The 21,310-nt window shown below is 38.4% G+C and overlaps 1 protein-coding gene across 7 annotated transcripts in view; it reads left to right on the forward strand.

Annotated features, from left to right (window-relative positions):
* The first annotated feature begins 2,058 nt into the window (after positions 1-2,058).
* Positions 2,059-21,310, forward strand: part of RBM41 (RNA binding motif protein 41) — a 73,093-nt gene continuing 53,841 nt past the window's right edge. For 3 of the 7 annotated variants that reach the window (XM_025277262.2, XM_044937505.1, XM_025277260.2), the window contains exons 1-5: positions 2,360-2,590; positions 5,385-5,501; positions 6,063-6,255; positions 6,727-6,931; positions 8,790-8,861. In XM_025277262.2, coding sequence (XP_025133047.1) covers positions 2,505-2,590; positions 5,385-5,501; positions 6,063-6,255; positions 6,727-6,931; positions 8,790-8,861 — 673 coding nt within the window. In that variant the 5' untranslated portion in view covers positions 2,360-2,504. Of the gene's footprint in view, positions 2,176-2,356; positions 2,591-5,384; positions 5,502-6,062; positions 6,256-6,726; positions 6,932-8,789; positions 8,862-21,310 lie in introns of those variants that run through there. The other 4 variants (XM_025277265.3, XM_025277266.2, XM_044937504.2 and 1 more) reach the window with 4 other exon arrangements.

Raw genomic sequence — 21,310 nt, forward strand, 5'->3', positions numbered from 1 at the left:
AATAAATTTGGCAGAGCTAGAAATAGCCCAATTTTCCTTTTAGTGCAATTTTCTAAGTGTTTGTCCCTTGGTACCTACCACTAACCTGGCTACAATTATACACAGGTACATAGAACACGTCCTTATGACCTTGCTTTCTAGTAATTCCACCTCGTATATGTCTTTTTAGCCATTCATTCTCCACTCGTCCCACCTAGTGGATTTGTAATGTAGTGTGTATCACTTCAGTACCAATAGGATATACGTTTTATTAGAAGTTGTGTACAAGTCTGGTGTGGTAGTCAGTGTAGTATTTGTTCCACCCTTTGCCACCTTCCCAGGGGACAGACACACTAGCAACCTTGGTGTATTTTTCCATTTCGTCGTTTATCACTCTGTCAACTGGACAGTTTGGTTGAGCAGCAGAATTCAGCCTCACCACCATAGAATTTACCTGATGTGGACTATGATATGACCCACACTGTTTTTGCTTAGATTCCGACCCTGTTCTGTGCAAAAGCCACAAAAGGGCATGTTAGAGCTGTATCCATTCACCTGTGTGCTTCAGAAGCACAGTTGTTTGCATATGCCAGGTTTTGCTTGGTGGATCAGACAGCAGTAAAGAATCTGCCTGTAATGCAGGAGACTGGGATTTGATCCCTGGGACAAGAAGATCCCCTGGAGAAGGGAATGGCTACCCACTCCAGTATTCTTACCTGGAGAATCCCATGGATGTAGGAGCCTGGCAGGCTACAGTCCATGGGGTCACAAAGAGTTGGACATGACTGAGCGACTAATACACAAGGCCAGGTTTTGGATAACTCTAGTATTTGCCATGACAGTCTCATCTTTTAGAAATTTTCAGGATAGGAAGTATGTCTTTCTTTTCCACAAGGTATTCTGCATATACAAGCAAGCACACACAAGATAGGTTACCTGGTACAGAATTCTGTATTCTTCCACTTAGTTTTAGTGTTTACATCATATATAACTTTGTATATTTGTCACAGCTAATGAACCTTACTATTAACTAAAGTGCATAGTTTGTTCATATTTCCTTATTTTTTATTCAGGGCTCTTTTTCTGTTCCAGAATCCCATCCAGGATACCACATTACATTTAGTTATCATGTCCCTTTGATTCCTTTAGCTATGACAAGGACTTTTAATGGTTTGGTGACCTCGACAATTTGGAGGTGACTTTCACTTTTCATTTTCATGCATTGGAGAAGGAAATGGCAACCCACTCCAGTGTTCTTGCCTGGAGAATCCCAGGGACGGAGGAGCCTGGTGGGCTGCCGTCTATGGGGTTGCACAGAGTCGGACACGACTGAAGCGACTTAGCCGCAGCAGCAGCAGAGGTCAGATATTTCATAGTCCATGTACTTTGAAATTTACATGTCACTTATGAGTGAGAGTACACGTTTTTCTTTTCACATACTTAAGGACATAGTGGAGAAGGAAATGGCAACCCACTCCAGTATTCTTGCCTGGGAAATCCCACGGAGAGGAGCCTGGCAGGGTACAGTCCATAGTGCAAGAATTTGACACAACTTAGCAACTAAACCACCACCACCAAGGATATATGTATTTCCATTTCTAGAAACTAGGAGCCCATTATCTTAACTTTATCTTAATTATCAATAAAAACATTCATGGGCTTGAATATATGTGGTTGATTCTCAGAAAGTACAATGTCTTGTAAGCTTCTGTTAGAGATAGAGGTGAACCATTGATGCTAGTGATGTGGTCACTCTCTGATCACTCTGGCTACACTGCAGAGGGTGGACCAGAGACTCGACTGGAAATAGCAAGTAGGCAGGATGTGGGATCAGAAGTCCTTGAAAGCAGAAGCAGGGTTGATATGGACACGTTCGAGGAAAATTAGAAGGGCCAGGATCTGGTGATACTGGATGAGAGAGTTAAGAAGTCAAAGGCGACTCCTAGGTTTATGAGCTGGATATTTTGGGTGTTATATTTAACCTATTTGAAAAATCCAAGAGAAATATTCGGGCAATTTACAATATACCGGTTGCTCAGTACGGGCTTTCGATTTCTAGCTCCGCAAGACTACAATTCCCAGAGCACCGCGCTCCACCACAAACCCCTTCGAGTCGGCCGCGCAGAGTTCTGGGACTTGAAGTCCGCGGCCTGTTTTACCCAAGTTAGATCTAGGGGCCTGTGGAAACATGAAGAGGTAAGGGATTGTCTGAGAACAGACGGCGAAGGGCGCTCTGTTCTACCTTTTGACTTTTCAAATGGCTTTTGTTACTTTGGGTTTGGGGTATGTCACGTTCTGAGCATAGGGTTTCGTGTGAGCGGGAAGACAGAGGAGGAGGGAAAAGGGGAGACGGGCTGGACAGGCCTGTAGGGTGAAGTTCAGGAAGGGCCGCCGCCGCTGCCGGTCCCCGTAGGGATGCCCTCCTGGAACAGGCACCTAGGCAGCGGCGCTGGCCCCGGGACAGATGCTGTAGCTCCTTTATGTTTCAGACCGAACCACTCAGGTAAAAGGGTCTTGATCGATTGATGAAACCAGTCTGTGCCGTAGAAACCCGGGCCAGATCCTTCCTGTCCCGCCCGACCTCCTCTCCATCCTCAGAAATGGGCTCAAGGTGGGCGCTTTTATGTGCAGTGTTTGTGTTTATAGCGGATTTTTTCGGGCTCAGAGACCGTTTAGTACTTTCAGACCTGAAAGTAAGCAAGTGATACTTTGTTTCTACAAATTTGGAAGCAAAGTAACAAACCCGTATCCATCTATTGTAAGAAAAGAAAGGCACCGCTGCGAGCAGTTCCCCCTACCGGTTCTGCAGGAAATGGCAGCTTTAACGTGGCTGATCTTTGTTGAAAGCCTGCGCTTGCAATCGATTACTGACGGTACACGAAACCTTTTTTAAGACTCCTATCAAATTAGTTTTGTATTCATTCTGCAAGTAGAATAATCACTGGAATAAGGCGGTGCATTTAAATTCTTACAGGTATGATGCTCTCCTGCACCGTTAGTTTCTGCATCTTAAAAAAAAAAAGTAGTTTCTGATTTTCCCTGCTTCAAAATGCCTTTAAAAATTTGTTTATAATATCTCTCATACATGCAAAATTATGAATATATACAGGTTAAAGAATAATAATAGAGTCGTCCTCACTACAATAGAACATTACCAGTATCAGAAGTCTGCTTGTGTGCTCCTGAGTGTTTCTCTTCCCTCCCTGAGGATCACTATCCAGTATTTTGCCTTAATCATTTCTTTGCTTTTTTTTTTAAATAGTTTTGCCACACATGAATTTATATCTAAACAAAATGTCGCTAGTGTTATTCCATTTTCAACTCTATATAGACACATATTGTATGAATTTTTCTGGCGCTATTTTCACTGTACATTTCTTTTTGAAATTTATGTGTGCTGATGTATTTAGCTATGATTTATTCATTTCAAAGCCACTTCAAATTTAGCAAGAACTTTCAGAATTCTAAATAATAAGGAAATATTAAGATACTTGAAAGGAATTTTTTAAAACCCTGGGCCTATGGATCTTTTAAAATTTCCCAAAGTTGTTATAAGTCTTTCTAGAGTATGGGAATTTTCTTTATAATTATGGGAGATACATCTTCTGTTGCTGCTAAGTCACTTCAGTCGTGTCCAACTCTGTGCGACCCCATAGACGGCAGCCCACCAGGCTCCCTCCTCCCTGAGATTCTCCAGGCAAGAACACTGGAGTGGCTTGCCATTTCCTTCTCCAATGCATGAAAGTGAGAAGTGAAAGTGAAGTCGCTCAGTCCTGTCTGACTCTTAGCGACCCCATGGACTGCAGCCTACCAGGCTCCTCCATCCATGGGATTTTCCAGGCAAGAGTACTGGAGTGGGGTGCCATTGCCTTCTTTGATACATCTTCTAGGTCTCATCATAACCCCAATAGTAAAGGGCTAAGAAATGTATTTAGTATTTATTTTCCTCATCGAGTTAACTTACTTTGCTTTTTTCTTTTAAAATCTGTTCTTGCACACTTAAATGGTCCTGCTATTTCTTTATGCTCAGAGTTTTTCATTATTTAGCATTACCTAGATATCCACACAGTAGTGCTTAAGCTATAAAATGTTATGATCCCCTTCACCTTTGCTTCTATACTCTATCTATCTTTTGGGGATCTCCTCTCTCACAGCTCCAGATCCTGACAATACAGATGACTCAAGATTTCCATGCACAGCCTCAGACTCCCATCTATACAACACTTCTTCTCTCTCTCACTTTCCTTCTAGCCAATATCACCTTCTGTCACCTCAGGCTCAGTATGTCTTTGAAGCATTCCTGATACTTCATGTTGGTATTTCAATTGTAATAGTTAGTTGACTCAACATGGCTAAAAGAAGAATGACTTCCCTTTCCCAAACCATTTACTCCATCTGGAACTTCCTCTTTAGTTCATTGGTCCCATCTCTCAGTTACACAGCTTGAAATTTGGGGTTATTTTTCATTTCTTCCTTACCCCTATGTTCAAAAGGCCTTTCTCATTTAAGCCTTCCTTTCTATTGTCACTATTAGCACTCCACTTTGAACTTTCATCACCTCATGTTTGATAAATTATGTAGTTTCCTAACTAGTTCTTCTGGTTTTGTTCTTACTAATCCATAAGGCTTATTATAACCACATTCGTTTTCCTAAACCATCGCTTATACCATGTCACTTAACTGCCTAATAAATTGCCTTCTAATACCTGTACATTAAGTTTGAGACCTCTTAGTTGGTGTATTTAAGGCCATTCACAGTCTAACTATCCCTCCAACATGATCTCCCAAGGTTGCCATACATGAATGCCAGATAAATTAAATTTCTTATTATCCCCCAGAACATACTTCTGTCTCTTCATGCTCTCTCTCCCTGTTCTTTCCTTCATCACACAGAGTCCTTCAAATGCCAGTGTAAAAATTACCTTTCCAAAGTCTTCATTTACTACCTTGCATCCCAGTTATTTCTTCTGTGAACTCCTACTGATTTGGCATATGCTTCTTTATATCGTTCTTCTCTTCTTTCTTTCTCTCTCCCTCTCTCTGTCAGTCTCTCCCTGTGCTTTTCATTCTCCCTCCCTCCCTCTTTCCTGCTCTGCCCTCACCCCCAGGCACCTGTATACAACACATCCATATCTATTACTTTTCCCTAAATAAATTGCAGGCTTCTTAATGAGAGGGACTGTGTCTTGCGTATCTTTGACTCTATCAGTACCCAGCAGAGTGCATTCATTGTGTATAAACAGGTACTTAGTTAATGTTTGTGGAATGAGTGATAAAGGGCAACAAATAGAGAAGTATCTTTGAACAAATGGGATCACTAATGGTAGATATAATATGGCTAAAGAATATATTTTGAGATTCAGTGTCACTTCTACTTTCTGTATATATCCTTGTATCTATTCCAGGGTAAATAGCTGTGTCAAGAGTGATGAGCATGTCCTGGAGGAGCTGGAAACAGAAGGGGAGAGGCAGCTGAAAAGCCTCCTTCAGCATCAACTGGATACCTCTGTCTCCATTGAGGAGTAGGTATTGATTTTGCAAAAAGAGTATCATAGACCCTCAGCTCCAGGTGACAGATACCTCTTCAAGTCTGGGTGGAAGTCTCCTCTCTCACCCCCCCTTTCCTTGGCAGATTTCTACTAATTAGTCAAGGTTTTACTTCTGTGTCTCTTCTAGGAAGCCTTCCATATCCTACTCTGTCTGGGCTGAGTACCATTCCTGTGTCTTCCTTTAACATTCATAGTACTTATAATCCAGTAGTGTTATTGCCTGCTTATTTGCCTCTCTTCTACAGTTCCTTGCACAAAGCAGAAACTGTTGTCTTTTTTACTGTTAAATCCTCAGTACCTGGCACAGTGTCTGATGCATAGTAAGTGCTCAGTAAATAAATATTTGATTCAGTCATTTGTTAGTCCTGGACTACTGGTGGAATTCCATATCATTGTAGTAGTGCTTTAACCTAGAAATAGGATGTAAGAGAGAAATTGCCCCTGAGTTTCATTGTGCCTTCTAATGGCAAGCCCCATTTCTGTGCATTGTGGTAACTTGAAGATGTTCTTACTCTCTTCCTGCTTGTTTTGTAGATGTGTATCTAAGAAAGAGAGCTTTGCTCCTGGTACTATGTATAAGCCCTTTGGGAAGGAAGCAGCTGGGACTATGACTTTGTCCCAGTTCCAGACACTGCATGAGAAGGACCAGGAGACTGCTTCTCTCAGGGAACTGGGGCTTAATGAAACAGAAATCTTGATTTGGAAGAGCCATGTTTCAGGTGAAAAGGTGAGTGGGGCAATTTTTTTTTCTGGAGAATAAAAAGGACAATTTCTTCATTTGATACTGAGAACCTTTTCATTTTGAGTTCTCAAAACACTGAGCTTATATCTAAATCTTCTTTGGTTTTTAAGGTAAGGACCTTGGTAAAAGAGATGCTGCTCCCTGACTTTTTTTTTTTTAACAAATAGCATTTTATTTTTTTAATTTTATTTATTTTTGGCTGTACCATGTGGCTTATGGGATCTTAGTTCCACAACCAGGGATTGAACCTGTACCCTCAGTAGTAAAAGCACAGAATCCTAACCACTGGACCACCAGGGAATTCCCGCTCCTTGACTTCCTAGCTGACATATCTATAAATGACCATTTTGGCGCCCTAATCATTTTCATTCTTGTTTAAGGCATCAGATTTTCACTTTCAGGGTGTGTCCTCTGTGATATATGCCATCTCAGGCCGTCTCATTTCTCCAATTTCAGAGATCGAGACTTAGGGCAACCCCTGAAGCAATACAGAACCGTCTTCAAGATATTGAGGAAAGGATCTCAGAGCGTCAGCGCATCCTTTGCCTGCCACAGAGATTTGCAAAGAGCAAACAGCTGACCCGGCGAGAAATGGAAATAGAAAATTCTTTATTTCAGGGAGCTGATCGTCACTCTTTCCTCAAGGCTCTTTATTACCAAGGTATGTGATCACCACTGACTTGATATACGCTTTCACTGGCAGAAAGATTTAACATCAGGGCCTTAACTTTGAAGAGTTAGTGGAGGGAGTGGGGGAAAAATGAACTATTGCTACTCTTGAGGAATGTATATATAGTCCCACGAGAAAGACAAATATGTACCTAGTTAGTTGCAGTACCCCTGGAAATTGCTATTGTAGAGATGTAAATAAGATGCTGAGGGGACCTAAGACATAGAGCATCTAAGTCTAGTTGGGGGAGTCAGGAGTTTATATTTGTACTTGTACCAAGTCTTGATGGATCAACAGGCATTTGTCAGTAAATAGTGGGAAGAGGGTGTTATGGATAGTAGGTGAGTAGGAACAAGATTGTGAAAGAACCTGGTGTGTCTAGGGAACAGTGAAAAGTTCATTGTGACAGGATGTGTAGGACATGGTGAGGACTGGCAGAAGATGACACTGGAAAAGGTAGGTGAGGCTAGATTATGAAGGGTCCTGAGGTGGAACTATAAATTAGCACAAAATATACAGATAAATGTGTGTCTTAGCCAGAAAGAGTGGATTTAACAGAGAAGTTTTGCTAGGTGCTGTGGAAGGTATGCAGAAGTTTAAGAAATGACTTCTTGACTTTGTGCCAGTTGGAATCTAGTTGGAGAGAGAAGTGCACAGCATTTAGTAACAAGGCTAGATACAGTTGTTAAGTGCTGTAGGAGTTCAGAGAAGGGAAAGGTCACTGCATTGATGTGACTAAAGATGGCCTCTCAGAGGAGATAAGATTTAAATGTTCTTTTAATACTACCAAGTCTTCAGGAAGGAGAGGGAGGGGCATTTCACTTGTAGCAGATGTCATGAACTAAGTCATGTTTGGAGGTATTGTGAGAGACAAAGTTAAAAAGATAGCTAAAATTTTTGAACTTTATTTGGCAAGTAGTATAGATCTACATGGAGTTAGTTATTCAGTTAGTCATCTTGGGTATAGTTAAGGTCTTTGAACCAGGAGTAACATAATAAAAGCAGTGTCTGAACTTGATGAATCTGGTGGCCAGTAAATCAAATACATGAGCGGGAGAACTGGAAGCAGGAAAACAATTTAGGAGTAATCACGGTCATTTCTTCAGGAAGAGCTGCACTAGGATGATGACAAAGAAATTGGAAAGAGAAGTAGGTATGGTTATAAGAGACATTACAAAAGAACAATTGGTAAAACTTGTTGACTGAGAATGAAGGTTAGTGGAGAGGCCTGTGTCAAAGATATCCCAGGTGTTTCAAGGCTGTGTGACTTAACAGTTGGCAAAATTAAGAAAGCCTTTATGGGAAAATTTTGAGGAAAGATGATGAGTTTGATTTTAAACATGTTAAATTTTTGAGACTGCAGGATCATCCAGTGCAGATACTGAGGAGGCTGATGGAAATGTAGCAGTGAAACTCCAGGGAGAGGGCAGAACTAGATCCATAGAATCAGGACTCCTCTATGCTTAGACAATAAAGTCAATAGAATGAGTGGTTTGTTAGAGAGAGAGACCATAGACATGGAAGAGCAGTGGTGAAGGAAGGAATGAAGAAACAGCTTTTGTGGAGAGACATTATAGCTTGCTGATCAAGAACATGGGCTGTGGAGACAGACTGCTGGGAACATCCTGGCTCCCCCACTTACTATCTAAAGGTGTGGGGCAAGTTACCATACTGTGCTTGATTTCCTTCAAGAGAATATTAATAGTAGCTGTATTGTAGGGTTGTTAGGATTAAGAGAGGTAATACATGTAAATCAGTTAAAGCAGTACCTGGTATTTGGGGTGGGTGGGTAGTGTATGAATCTGTTCTGTTTCCTATCTTTGAAACTCCTTGCTTTACACCTTCACAGCATACCACAAAAAGACAAGTGCAGACAAGTACATGACCTCAATGAAGAGGAAGATAAAATTAGGCACAAAAGGCAAGTCGAGAGTTTTCTTACAGTGTTAGATTTAGGAATGTAACCTAGGGTCCCAGACTTCTAAGTTGAGTTCTTATTTAATTTCATATTCAGTATATGACAATGTTTATAGGACATGATCCACAGGGAGCATATAATCCTGATACAGAATATTAAAGAGGAGTTAGAAGTTTAAAGCTTTAACATTTAGTGTTGTTGATTTTTTTCTCTATACCTTTTAAGTTACTGTACCAGACATAAAATGACCTTAATGTCTTTTTGATCCTATTTCATAATCCTGAATATTTTTAATCAGTAAAGTATAACTATTGATGATGATATAGTAGCTAATATTTTACTTTATTTTTGAAATGAACTTACAATAAAATTGCCTGTTTATTTGGGGGGGAGGTGTGTGTACAATTCTGTGAATTGTAAATCATGTTAATCACATAGATTCATGTAATCACCACCACAATCAGGATAGAGAACAGCTCCATCACTCTCAAACTCCTTCATACTATCCATTGAAGTCACTCCCAATTCCACTCGTAATCTCTGGCAATCAATCACTGATCTCCATCACTGTGATTTTGTCTTTTAGAGAATGTCATACAAATAGAATCATACAAAATGTAATCTTTTGAGAGTGACTTCTTTCATGCAGTGTAGTGCTTTTGAGATTCATCCAAGTTGTGTGTATCAATAGTTCATTTTTGCTGAATAGCATTCCATTGTATGAATGTTCCAAAGTTTGTCTATCCACTCACCCATCAAGTGCATTTGGGCTGTTTCCAGGTTATGGTGATTATGAATAATACTGATATGAATATTCTTGTACAGGCTGTTGTGTGAACATAAAATTTTTATTTCTCTAAGGTAAATATCTAGGAGTGGGATTACTGGGTCATATGGTAAGTGTTTGTTTAACTTTATAAGAAACTGCCAAACCATTTTCAAGAGTGGCTGAACCATTTTACATTTTCACCAGCAATGTATGAGAGTTCCAATTGCTCTACATCTTTGTCAGCATTTGATATTGTTGGCATTTATTTTAGTTATTCTAATAGCTGTGAAGTGGTATCTCATTGTAGTTTTAATTTGCATTTCCTTAATGGCTAATGATATTAAACATCTTTTCATATGCTTATGTGCCATCCTTATATCCTATTTGTCGAAGTGTCTGTTCAAATCTTTTGCTGTTTTTCATTTAGTTGTTTATTTTTTCCTGTTGACTTTTGAGAGTTCTTTATATAGTCAAAACACAATTCTCTGTTGGATATATGATTTACGATATTTTATCCCAGTGTGCAGCTTGTCTTTTCATTCTCTTAACAGTGTCTTCTGCAGAGCAAACTTTCTTTTATTGTGGTAAAATATACCTAACATAAAACTGACCATTCTAACTATTTTTTAAGTGTACAGTTCTGTGGCATTAAGTATATTCACATTGTTCTGCAGCCATCATCGCCATCCATCTCCAGAACTTGTTCATCTTCCCAAACTGAAACTCTGTACCCATTAAACACTAACTCCCCATTCTCCCCTTGCCTTATCTTCTACCAACCACCATTCTGCTCTCTCTCTCTATGAATTTGAGTATTCTAGGTACCTCATGTAAACAGAATCATACAGTTTTTGTCTTTTTGTGTCTGGCTTATTTCACTTAGCATCCATATTGTAGCATGTATCAGGATTTCCTCCCTTTTTAAGGTTAAATAATATTTTATTGTATGTATCTACTACATTTTGTTAATCTATTCATCTGTCAATGGACACTTATGTAATTTCTGTCTTTTGGCTATTGTGAATAATGCTGCTATGAATCTGGATGTACAGCAGTCTGTTCCAGTCCCTGCTTTCATTCTTTTGAATATGTTAAGTGGAATTTCTGAATTATATGGTAATTCTATGTTTAATCTTTTGAGAAACCACCATACTATTTGCCATAGAGACTATACTGTTTTAAATTCATACCAGCAATGTACAAGGATGTCTTTTGCCCGTTTTTAAATGGGTTGTTTGTTGTTAAGTTGCAGGAGTTCTTTATGTATTCTGGATATTACTCCCTTTTCAGATATATGATTTGCAAATATTTTCTCCTATTCTATGGGTTGCCTTCTTATTCTGTCAATAGTATCCTTTGATGCACAAAAGTTTTTATTTTTGATAAAGTCCAGTTTGTCTATTTTTTTATTCCCTGTGCTTTTGTTGTTATAGCCAGTAAATCTTGCCAAGTCTGATGTCATAAACTGTTTTTCCTATGTTATCTTCAAAAAGTTTTATAGTTTTGGCTCTTATGTTTAGGTCTTTGATCCATTTTGAGTTAACTTCATATATAAGGGGTCCAACTTCATTTTTTGCATGTTTGATATCCAGCTTTTCCAGTACTACTTGTTGAAATGACTGTCTTTCCTCATTGAATGGTCTTGGCACACTCTCTGAAAATCATTTGAGTGTAAATGAAAGAGTATATTTCCAGACTCTCCATTCTATTCCATTGGTATACATGTCTGTCTGTATGTTAGTACCACACTTTTTAAACTACTATAGATTTGTTGTAAACTTTGAAATCAGGAAGTATGAGACCTCCAACTTTGCTCTTCTTTTTCAAAATTGTTTTCATTGTTTGAGTCCCTTGAGATTCCATATGAATTTTAGGATAGATTTTTTTGATTTCCTTTTTTTCTGCCATGCCACATGGTTTGTGGGATCTTAGTTCCCTTACCAGGGATCAAACCCAGACCCACAGCAGTGAAAGCACCGAGTCTTTAACCACTGGACTGCCAGGGAATTTCCAGATTTTTCTATTTCTGCAAAAAACATCATTGGGATTTTGATAGTATTGCTTTGAATTTGTATATCACTTTGGGTGGTACTGACAACAATGCTAAATCTTCAATCCATGAACACAGAATGTCTTTGTATTTATTCATGTCTTTCAGCAAAATTTTGTAGTTTTCAGTATGCAAATTTTTTGCTTCAGAGGAAATATTTTAAATTTTGATACAATCCAGTTTATCCATTTTTTCTTTTATGTATTGTGCTTTTTTATGTCTAAAAACACTAGATTTTATGAAAAAGGGTTTATTCCTTTATTTTCTTCTAACAGTTTTATAATTGTATATCTTACATTTAAGTCTATGATCCACTTTGACTTAATGTTTATATAAGGTGTGAGGTTTATGTTAAGGTTCACTTTTTTGCTTATGAATATCCAATTATCCGGTACTAATTGTTGAAAAGAGTGTTCTTTCTCCATTTACTTGTCTTTGCATTTTTGTCAGAAATCTATTGGCCATTATTTGTCTTAATAATTAACATCATAGTTAATGGTGAAAAGATTGAAATTGTCCTTCCAATAGAATAAGACAAGGATGTCCACTCTCGCCACATCTGTTTACAGTGAAATGAAATTAGAAATTAATAATAGACATACATTTAGGAAATTTACAAATATGTGGAAATTATTTAACACTCTACCAAATAACCAAGGATCAAAAAGAAGTTGCAAGGGACATTAGAAAATACTTTGAGATGAATGAAAACAAAATATACAAAAACTTCAGGAATGCAGTAGAAGAGGTACTCAAGGGACTATTTAAAGCTGTAAATGCCCATATTAACAAAGAGGAAAAACCTCATATTTATAACCAAAACTTTCACCTTAAGAAACTACAAAAATTTGTCCAAACCCATTGGATATATGATACCAAGAGTAAATGGTAAACTATAGACTTGGAGTAATTATGATGTATCAGTGTAGGCTCATCAGTTGTAACAAATGTCCCACTCTGGTGGGAGGTAATGAGGGAGACTAAGCATGTGTAGGGTCAGGGGAATAGGTGGGAAATCTCTGTAGCTTCCCCTCAATTTTGCTGTGAAGCTACAGCTACTCTAAAAAAATTGAAGTTTAATGAAAAAAGCTACAAAAAGAAGGCAAATAAACCCATATCTAACTTAAGGAAAGAAATAAAGATTAGAGCAAAAATAAATGAAAAATGAATAAAAAAATAGAGAAAATCAAGAAAACCAAAAGTTGGCTCAATGTAAAAGGCAATAGAATTCACAGTCCTTTAGCTAGAATTACCAAGGAAAAAAGAGAGACTCAAATTTCTTGTACTCTGCTTTACTTTCTTTTTTACATAGAGTATATTTTTCTATCCTTTTACTTTAAACTTTTTAAAAAACCAAAGTGTCTCTTATAGACAGCAAATAGTTATTTAGAGCATGTTTTTCTTAAATCCCTGCTTCCAATTATGTAGAGTGTTAATTTATATTTAATGCATTTAAGTGGAGTCTGTTGATAAGGTAGGTTCTACATCTGCCATTTTGCTATTTATTTTTGATATGTCTGTATCTTTTTGTTACTCTATTACTCCATTTATTCCTTAATGTTAAATCAGCTTTTACAGTGTGTCATCTTAATTAACTTGTTGTTTCTTTTACTATTTTTGTTACTCTTTTAGTAATTTGCCCTGGGGATTATAATTAACACCTTAGCTTGAATAATTTTGTTTGTATTAGTGCCAACTTAATTTCAATAATGTTCAAAAACTTCATTCTTATTTACCTCTGTTCTGTCCTTCTTCCTTTGTACTATTATTGTAATACAAATGACATCTTTCTAGATTTTAAGCCTACCAACAGAGTTTTATAATTATTGCTTTATGCAGTTATCTTTTATCTTTGAAGTCAGATGGAACAACAACAAAAAAAGAGTACAGGAATAAAAACGTTTATACTGTCTTTAATGTTTACCTATGTAGTCAACTTTGCTAGTGTCCTTTCTTTGGGTAAATTTGAGTTACTATTTAGTGTCCATTTATTTCAGTCTAAAAGACTCCATGTAGTTTTTTTTATAGGGCAGATCATCTTGTAGTGAACTCTGTTTATCTTGGGATGTTTTAATTTCTCCTTTAGTTTTACATTAGTTTTTTGCTGGACATTGAATTTTTGGTTGGCAATCTTCTTCTTTTAGCAGATCAAATGTATCATCTCAACTGCCTTTTGGCTCCTTCTAATGTCTATTGAGACATCAACTATTAATCTCAGGACCCCTTGTCCATGGTGAGCCTCTTCTTACTGCTTTCAAGTTCTGTTCTTCATCTTCTACTTTTCACAGTTTGACTACTTGTCTAAGTGTCTCTTTGGACAGACTCCACATAGATATCTTCGAATTCATCCTACTTGGAGTCTGTTGAAGTTCCATGATGTATGAATTAGTGTTTTTCATCAATTTGGGGAAGCTTTTGACCATTAACTCTTCAAATATTCTTTTTGTTTCTTCTTCTTCTGAGAGTCCATTATGCATGTGTTGGTATGCTTGCTTGTCTCCCATAGGTTCCCAAGGCTGCATTGTCTTTTTCTTCACTCTTTTTTCTTTCTGCTCCTAAACTTTAGTAAGCTTCCTCAGATTATGTAGTTGACATATCTTCAGGTTTGATGATTCTGCTGTCAATTCACATCTCCTGTTGAGCCCCTCTAGTGTATTTTTCATCTCAGTTATTATACTGCTTGAAATTTCTATTTGATTCTTTATTATAATTTCTATCTTTTATTTTTATTCTCTATTTGGTAAGATATTCTGAAACATTCTTTAGTTCTTTATACATGGTTTCCTTTGTTTGAATAACTTATAATAACGATTTAAAGCATTGTTTTTTGTTTTTTGTTTTTTGTTTTTTCTGAGAAGCCCAATGTGCTTCCTCAGGAGAGTTTCTATCAACTGTTTCTTTTTTCCTGTGTATGGATCATACTTTCTTGGTTTTAAGGTGGGGGGTGTTTTGTTTTCAATGCCTTTGTCATCTCAGGCTGCTATAACAAAGTACCAAACTGGGTGACTTATAAACAACAGACATGTATTTCTCACAGTTCTAGAGGCTGGAAATCTAGGATCAGGGTTCCAGCATGGTCTAGTTCCAATAAGAACCCTCTTATGGGTTTCAGACTGCTGAATTCTTACTGGATCCTCACCTGGTAGAGAGCAGAGAGAAGAAGCAGGCTCTCTGATGACTATCAGGGCATTAATCCCATACATGAGGGCTCCACTCTTAGGACCTTATCTAATCCTATTTACTACTCAAGCATCCCCACTTCCTATTAATATCATATTGAAGGGTGGGGATTCAACATATGAATTCGGGGAGGGGGCACAAATATTCAGTCCCTTACAATCTTATAATTTTATTGTTGAAAATTAGACATTTAAAATAATATTCTGTAACAACTCTGAAAAGTCAATCAACCCCTCCCCACCCAGGGTTTGTTGGTTGCTATTTATTTGTTTAGTGATGTTCCTGGACCAATTCTGTCAATTTTTAATTCTTTGTCATGTAAAGTCACTGAAGTCTCTGTCCAGTTAGCATAGTGAGCCACTAATGATTGGAGAGTTTTCCTTAAATGTCTTAAATCAAAAAGTATATGAGCCTTTATCAAGGGGCTCTGTGTGGGTGTGTTAGGTTACTCTTTCAGTGTTCAGGGAAGCAGTTTGCAACTCTGCCTTAGACTTCACTTCCCGCTTATGCTGAGCCTCAAGATCAGTTAGAAGTGAGAGATTAGGGACTTCTGAGGCCATCACTTTCCTTGGCATACACTTACACATGCACATGTATCTCATTGTGACTTTGATTTGCATTTCCCTGATAATTAGTGATAGTGAGCACCTTTTCATGTTACCTATACAAATGTTGGCCATTTGTATATCTGCTGTGGAGAAATGTCTATTCAAATACTTTGTCCTTTTTTAAATCAGGTTTTATTTTTATGCCAGAGAAGGCAATGGCACCCCACTCCAGTACTCTTGCTTGGAAAATCCCATGGATGGAAGAGCCTGTTAGGCTGCAATCCATAGGGTCACTAAGAGTCGGACACGACTGAGTGACTTCACTTTCACTTTTCACTTTCATGCATTGGAGAAGGAAATGGCAAGCCACTCCAGTGTTCTTGCCTGGAGAATCCCAGGGACAGGGGAGCCTGGTGGGCTGCTGTCTATGGGGTCACATAGAGTCGAACACCACTGAAGTGACTTAGCATAGCATGGCATTTTTATGCCATTGAGTTGTAGGTATTTCCTATACGTTTTGGATATTAACCCCTTAACAGATATGTCGGAGAAGGCAATGGCACCCCACTCTAGTACTCTTGCCTGGAAAATCCCATGGATGGAGAAGCGTGGTAGGCTGCAGTCTATGGGGTTGCTAGGAGTCGGACACAACTGAGCGACTTCCCTTTCACTTTTCACTTTCATGCATTGGAGAAGGAAATGGCAACCCACTCCAGTGTTCTTGCCTGGAGAATCCCAGCGACAGCAGAGTTTGGTGGGCTGCCGTCTATGGGGTCGCACAGAGTTGGACACGACTGAAGCGACTTAGCAGTAACAGCAACAGATATGTAGTTTGCAAATACAGTTGACTCTTGAACAACATAGGGGTTGGGGGCACTGACACTCCAAGCAATCAAAAATCCATGTATAACTTTATAATCAGCATTCTATATCCACGGGTTCACATCTATAGATTAAATCAACCACAAATCTTGTAGTACTATAGTGTATATTTACTGTAAAAAAAAATCTTCATTAAGTGGACCTGTACAGTTCAAACTGGTGTTGTTCAAGAGTCTACTATATATTCTCCCATTCTATAAGTTTCCTTTTTACTCTATTCTTTCTTTTGCTATGATAAAGCTTTTTAGTTTGATGTATTCCCGCTTCTCTATTTTTGCTTTCATTACCTGTGTTTTGGAGGTTATAGCCAATAACATTGCCAACACTAATGTCAAGAGGGTTTCTCCCTATGTTTTCAATAGGAGTTTTAGAATTCAGGTCTTATGTTTAAGTCTTTAATCCATTTTGAATTGAGTTTTGTGAAAGGCATAAGATAAGGGTACAGTTTCACTTTTTTGCATGTGGATATAGATTTCCCCGGTGGCTCAGACGGTTAAGCGTCTGTCTACGATGTGGGAGACCCGGGTTCGATCCCTGGGTCGGGAAGATCCCCTGGAGAAGGAAATGGCAATCCACTCCAGTACTATTGCCTGGAAAATCCCATGGACAGAGGAGCCTGGTAGGCTACAGTCCATGGGGTCACAAAGAGTCAGACACAAATGAGCGACTTCACTTTCACTTTCGTATACTTTTCCCAGCACCGTTTGTTGAAGAGACTATCCTTTCCTAATTATGTATTCCTGGCACCCTTGTCAAAGATCAGTTGACTATACATGTGTAGTTATTTCTCGGCTCTCTATTCTTTTCCACTGGTTCACATATCTGTCTTTAAGCCACTACCATATTGTTTCAGTTGCTGTAGCTTTATAATCTATTTTGAAATCAGTGTGATCCTTATTCCCTATGTTTCCTTTTAAGTTTTGTTTGTTTGTCAGCCTTCTCTTAGCTCTAGCTGGTAATGCCACTCAAGTAGCTGCAGGGTTAAATAAGCGCCATTGATTGCTCTTGACATGATCTAGGTATGAACCAAGTCAAAGACAAACCCTCAGAATGTAGCTTTTCAGTTCAATTCAGTCGCTCAGTCATGTTCAGCTCTTTACGACTCCATGGACTGCAGCACACCAGGCTTCCCTGTCCATCACCAACTCCCAGAGCTTGCTCAAATTCATGTCCATCGAGTCGGTGATGCTATCCAACCATCTCATCCTCTGTCATCCCCTTCTCCTCCTGCCTTCAAACTCTCCCAGCATCAGGGTCTTTTTCAGTGAGTCAGTTCTTCGCATCAGGTGGCCAAGGTACTGGAGCTTCAGCTTCAGCAGCAGTCCTTCCAATGAATATTCAGGACTGATTACTTTTAGGATTGACTGGTTTGATCTCCTTGCAATCCAAGGGACTCTCAAGAGTCTTCTCCAACACCACAGCTCAAAAGCATCAATTCTTTGGTGCTCAGCTTTATTTATAGTCTAACTCTCACATCCATACATGACTACTAGAAAAACCATAGCTTTGACTAGATGCACCTTTGTTGGCAAAGTAATGTCTCTGCTTTTCACTATGCTGTCTAGGTTGTCATAGCTTTTCTTCCAAGGAGTAAGCGTCTTAATTTCATGGCTGCAGTCACCATCTGCAGTGATTTTGGAGCCCAAAAAAGTAAAGTCTCTCACTGTTTCCATGGTTTCCCCATCTATTTGTCATGAAGTGATGGGACCGGATGCCATGATCTTAGTTTTTTGAATGTTGAGTTTCAAGCCAGCTTTTTCACTCTCCTCTTTCACTTTCATCAAGAGGCTCTTTAGTTCCTCTTCACTTTCTGCCATAAGGGTGGTGTCATCTGCATATCTGAAGTTATTGATATTTCTCCTGGCAATCCTGATTCCAGCTTGTGATTCATCCAGCCTGGCATTTCTCATGATGTACTCTGCATAAGAAGTTAAATAAGCAGGGTGATAATATACAGCCTTGATGTACTCCTTTGCCAATTTGGAACCAGTCTGTTGTTCCATGTCCGGTTCTAACTGTTGCTTCTTGACTTGCATATAGATTTCTCAGGAGGCAGGTAAGGTGGTCTGGTATTCCTCTCTTTAAGAATTTTATTGTAAAGTTAAAAAATAAAATAAATATAAAAAAATAAAAAGAAACAGGTGAAATAAAAAAAAAAGAATTTTCCACAGTTTGTTGTGATCCACATAGTCAAAGGCCTTGATGTAGTCAATAAAGCAGAAGTAGAAGAAAATGAAATAGTGATGTTCTCTGAGGATGGAAGCTCTGGAACTGCTCTGCTTCCTTCAATGTAAGTTAGGCTAATGCTTTTCACAACTATCATAGTAGCTGCTGAAAAACTGGAGAGAGGGAAATGGGATTATGGAAAGTTAAAATGCAACAAATCTTACTATTCTTACTGCAACTCAGCTATTTTTCTTGAATACTGTTTCTCGTATTGTTATAAAACTTTATTTAATTTCCAGACTTACCAAAAGTTTTATTTTGACTTTTCCCAGTGTTCTTTTTGCTTTTATGGAGCAGCAGATTTTCAGAGGTCTTTACTCGAACATTCCAGAATTACTTTTCATTTTACTTTTATCCTATTTATATTATATTTGAAAGTGAGTTTCATATTTTGGAAAAAAAAAACAAGTTTCTTATAGAATGTAATTGGATCCTTTTTTTTCACTTCTTTATTGAGTTATCTTTTACATACCAGAAAACTCATTTTAAATGTACAATTGAGTGGTTCATAGTAAATTTACAGAATTGTTCAACCGTCACTACAATTAAATTTTAGAACATTTTCATCACCCCAGAGATTGTTCTCAGTTACTGTTTTTACTCCCAGCCCAGAGAGCCACTAATCTACTGCCTATCCATATGGATTTGCCTATTCCGGACATTTCCTATAAATGGAATCACATAATATAATCATCTCATATAATATATGGCCTTCTTTAGTTTAACACAGTGTTTTAATTATTTCTAGAACTAGTATTTTTCCCAGTACTGAGGGATTTCCCAGTTCTGAAGGACTTTGTGTGCAAGCCAAGGACATCATCAACAGTCAACCAGGCAATTAACTCCATTGTAGCCTTCACTCCCTGCTTGCGCAGAAACTCAGTATTCGTCAGCGGTGAGAGCTCAGGGATTTTTCAGGTCTTTCCTGAGTACACACAAAGCTTTGGCCATGTGGACAGCTCTGTGCATGTGCATGGCCTTTTAGATTCTTCAAAATATGTCAGGGCCCCTAACAACATTTTATTCTCTAGGATTTCCTTCTAAGCATATTGGTAACCTATTGTTTGTCTCAACTCCACCACCTCAGCTAGCCACAAAATTCAACAAGTGTCTCTGATTGTCTTTGACAGAAGTTCTCAGGAAAAAGGCTGTTAGCACTGGATGAACTTTGAGCCAGGTCAGATAAAGAGAATAATGCTTGTGAGATTTACTAGATAGATCAAGTAATGACAGTTCTCTGGGAATGGGGCTTTGAAGGAACTCCAACTCTGTTTTCCCTCTTTACTGGTTTTCTCTGACACGGGGTTGTTGGTTTCAAGGTTACTACAGATCTGGGGAAAAAGGATGAGGAAAAGGCAAGTTAAAATGCTATAAAACTTATTATTCTTACTGATATTCAGCTATTTTTCTTCAATAAATGTTTCCCAGATTACTACAAGCCTTTGATTAATTTTCAGAGTTCTGAAAACAAGTTGATTTTGGCAGTTTCTGTCAGTGTTCTCCTTTAAGAGATTCTTAACTCTGCCATTTTCACTGATACCACCTTTCCTAACAGCATTTTCTGAAGCTTGAGAGTTTGTGATTTTGATGAAGTGTAATTTTTTTATGACTTCTGCTTTGATCTTGTAACTAAGATTTCTTTCTAACTCAGGATCATAAAGATTTTCTTCATATATGTTCTTCTAGAAGATATATAGTTTTAGCTCATACATTTAGGTCTATGAACCATTTTGAATTAATTTCTGAATTACACATAGAGTGTAAGGTTGTGTGTGTGTGTGTGTGTGTGTGTGTATGCTCAGTTGTGTCCTACTCTTTGCGACCCCTTGGACTGTAGCCCGCCAGGCTCCTCTGTGCATGGGAATTCTCAGACAAGAATACTAGAGTGGGTTGCCATTTCTTTCTCCAAGGGATATTCCCAAACCAGGGATCGAACCAACATCTGCATTGCAGGTAGATTCTTTACCACTGAGTCACCTGGGAAGCCTGGTGTAAGGTTGCAGCTACTGCTAAGTCACTTCAGTCGTGTCCGACTCTGTGCGACCCCATAGACGGCAGCCCATCAGGCTCCCCCATCCCTGGAATTCTCCAGGCAAGAACATTGGAGTGGGTTGCCATTTCCTTCTCCAATGCATGAAAGTGAAAAGTGAAAGTGAAGTTGCTCAGTCATGCCCGACTCTTAGCGACCTCATGGACTACAGCCTACCAGGCTCCTCCATCCATGGGATTTGCCAGGCAAGAGTACTGGAGTGGGGTTAGGGTTACATTAATCTCTTTGCATATGTATGTCCAATAGTCCTGCCACTTTTCACTGAAAAGATGATCCTTTCCAAATTAAACTGTCATGGTACTTTTTAAAGAAAATCAATTAACCATAAATTTATGGGTTTTTAAACTTTTTGTCCTTATTCCTCTACTTTCTTTACTTTTCAGCAGTTTGATTATGATTATGCTGTGTCTGGGCATGAGTTCTTTGTTATTTCAAGTTCTAAATTTCTTATGTATTCCAACTTTTGCTTTGTAGTTTTCACCGTTGTCATGTACTCTGTTTAGTCTCTTTAGTTTTATAGCTATATTCAGTGGGAGAGGCAAGGTGAAGTACCTTACCTGGAAAGAGAAGGTGAAGAATCTTACCTGGAGAGAGAATTCCTAATAGCTAATAATTTTGAGGGCTTATTTGTGCTTAGTCCTTGTGCTTAGCATTTTTCACATTAACTCATTTAAACCTTACAGTAGCCCTATAATATAGTATCTATATTACAGATAATGAAATAGAACTTCTGAAAGAATGAATTTC

The sequence above is a fragment of the Bubalus bubalis genome, chromosome X (assembly GCF_019923935.1).
Source record: "Bubalus bubalis isolate 160015118507 breed Murrah chromosome X, NDDB_SH_1, whole genome shotgun sequence".
Taxonomy (NCBI): Eukaryota; Metazoa; Chordata; class Mammalia; order Artiodactyla; family Bovidae; genus Bubalus; species Bubalus bubalis.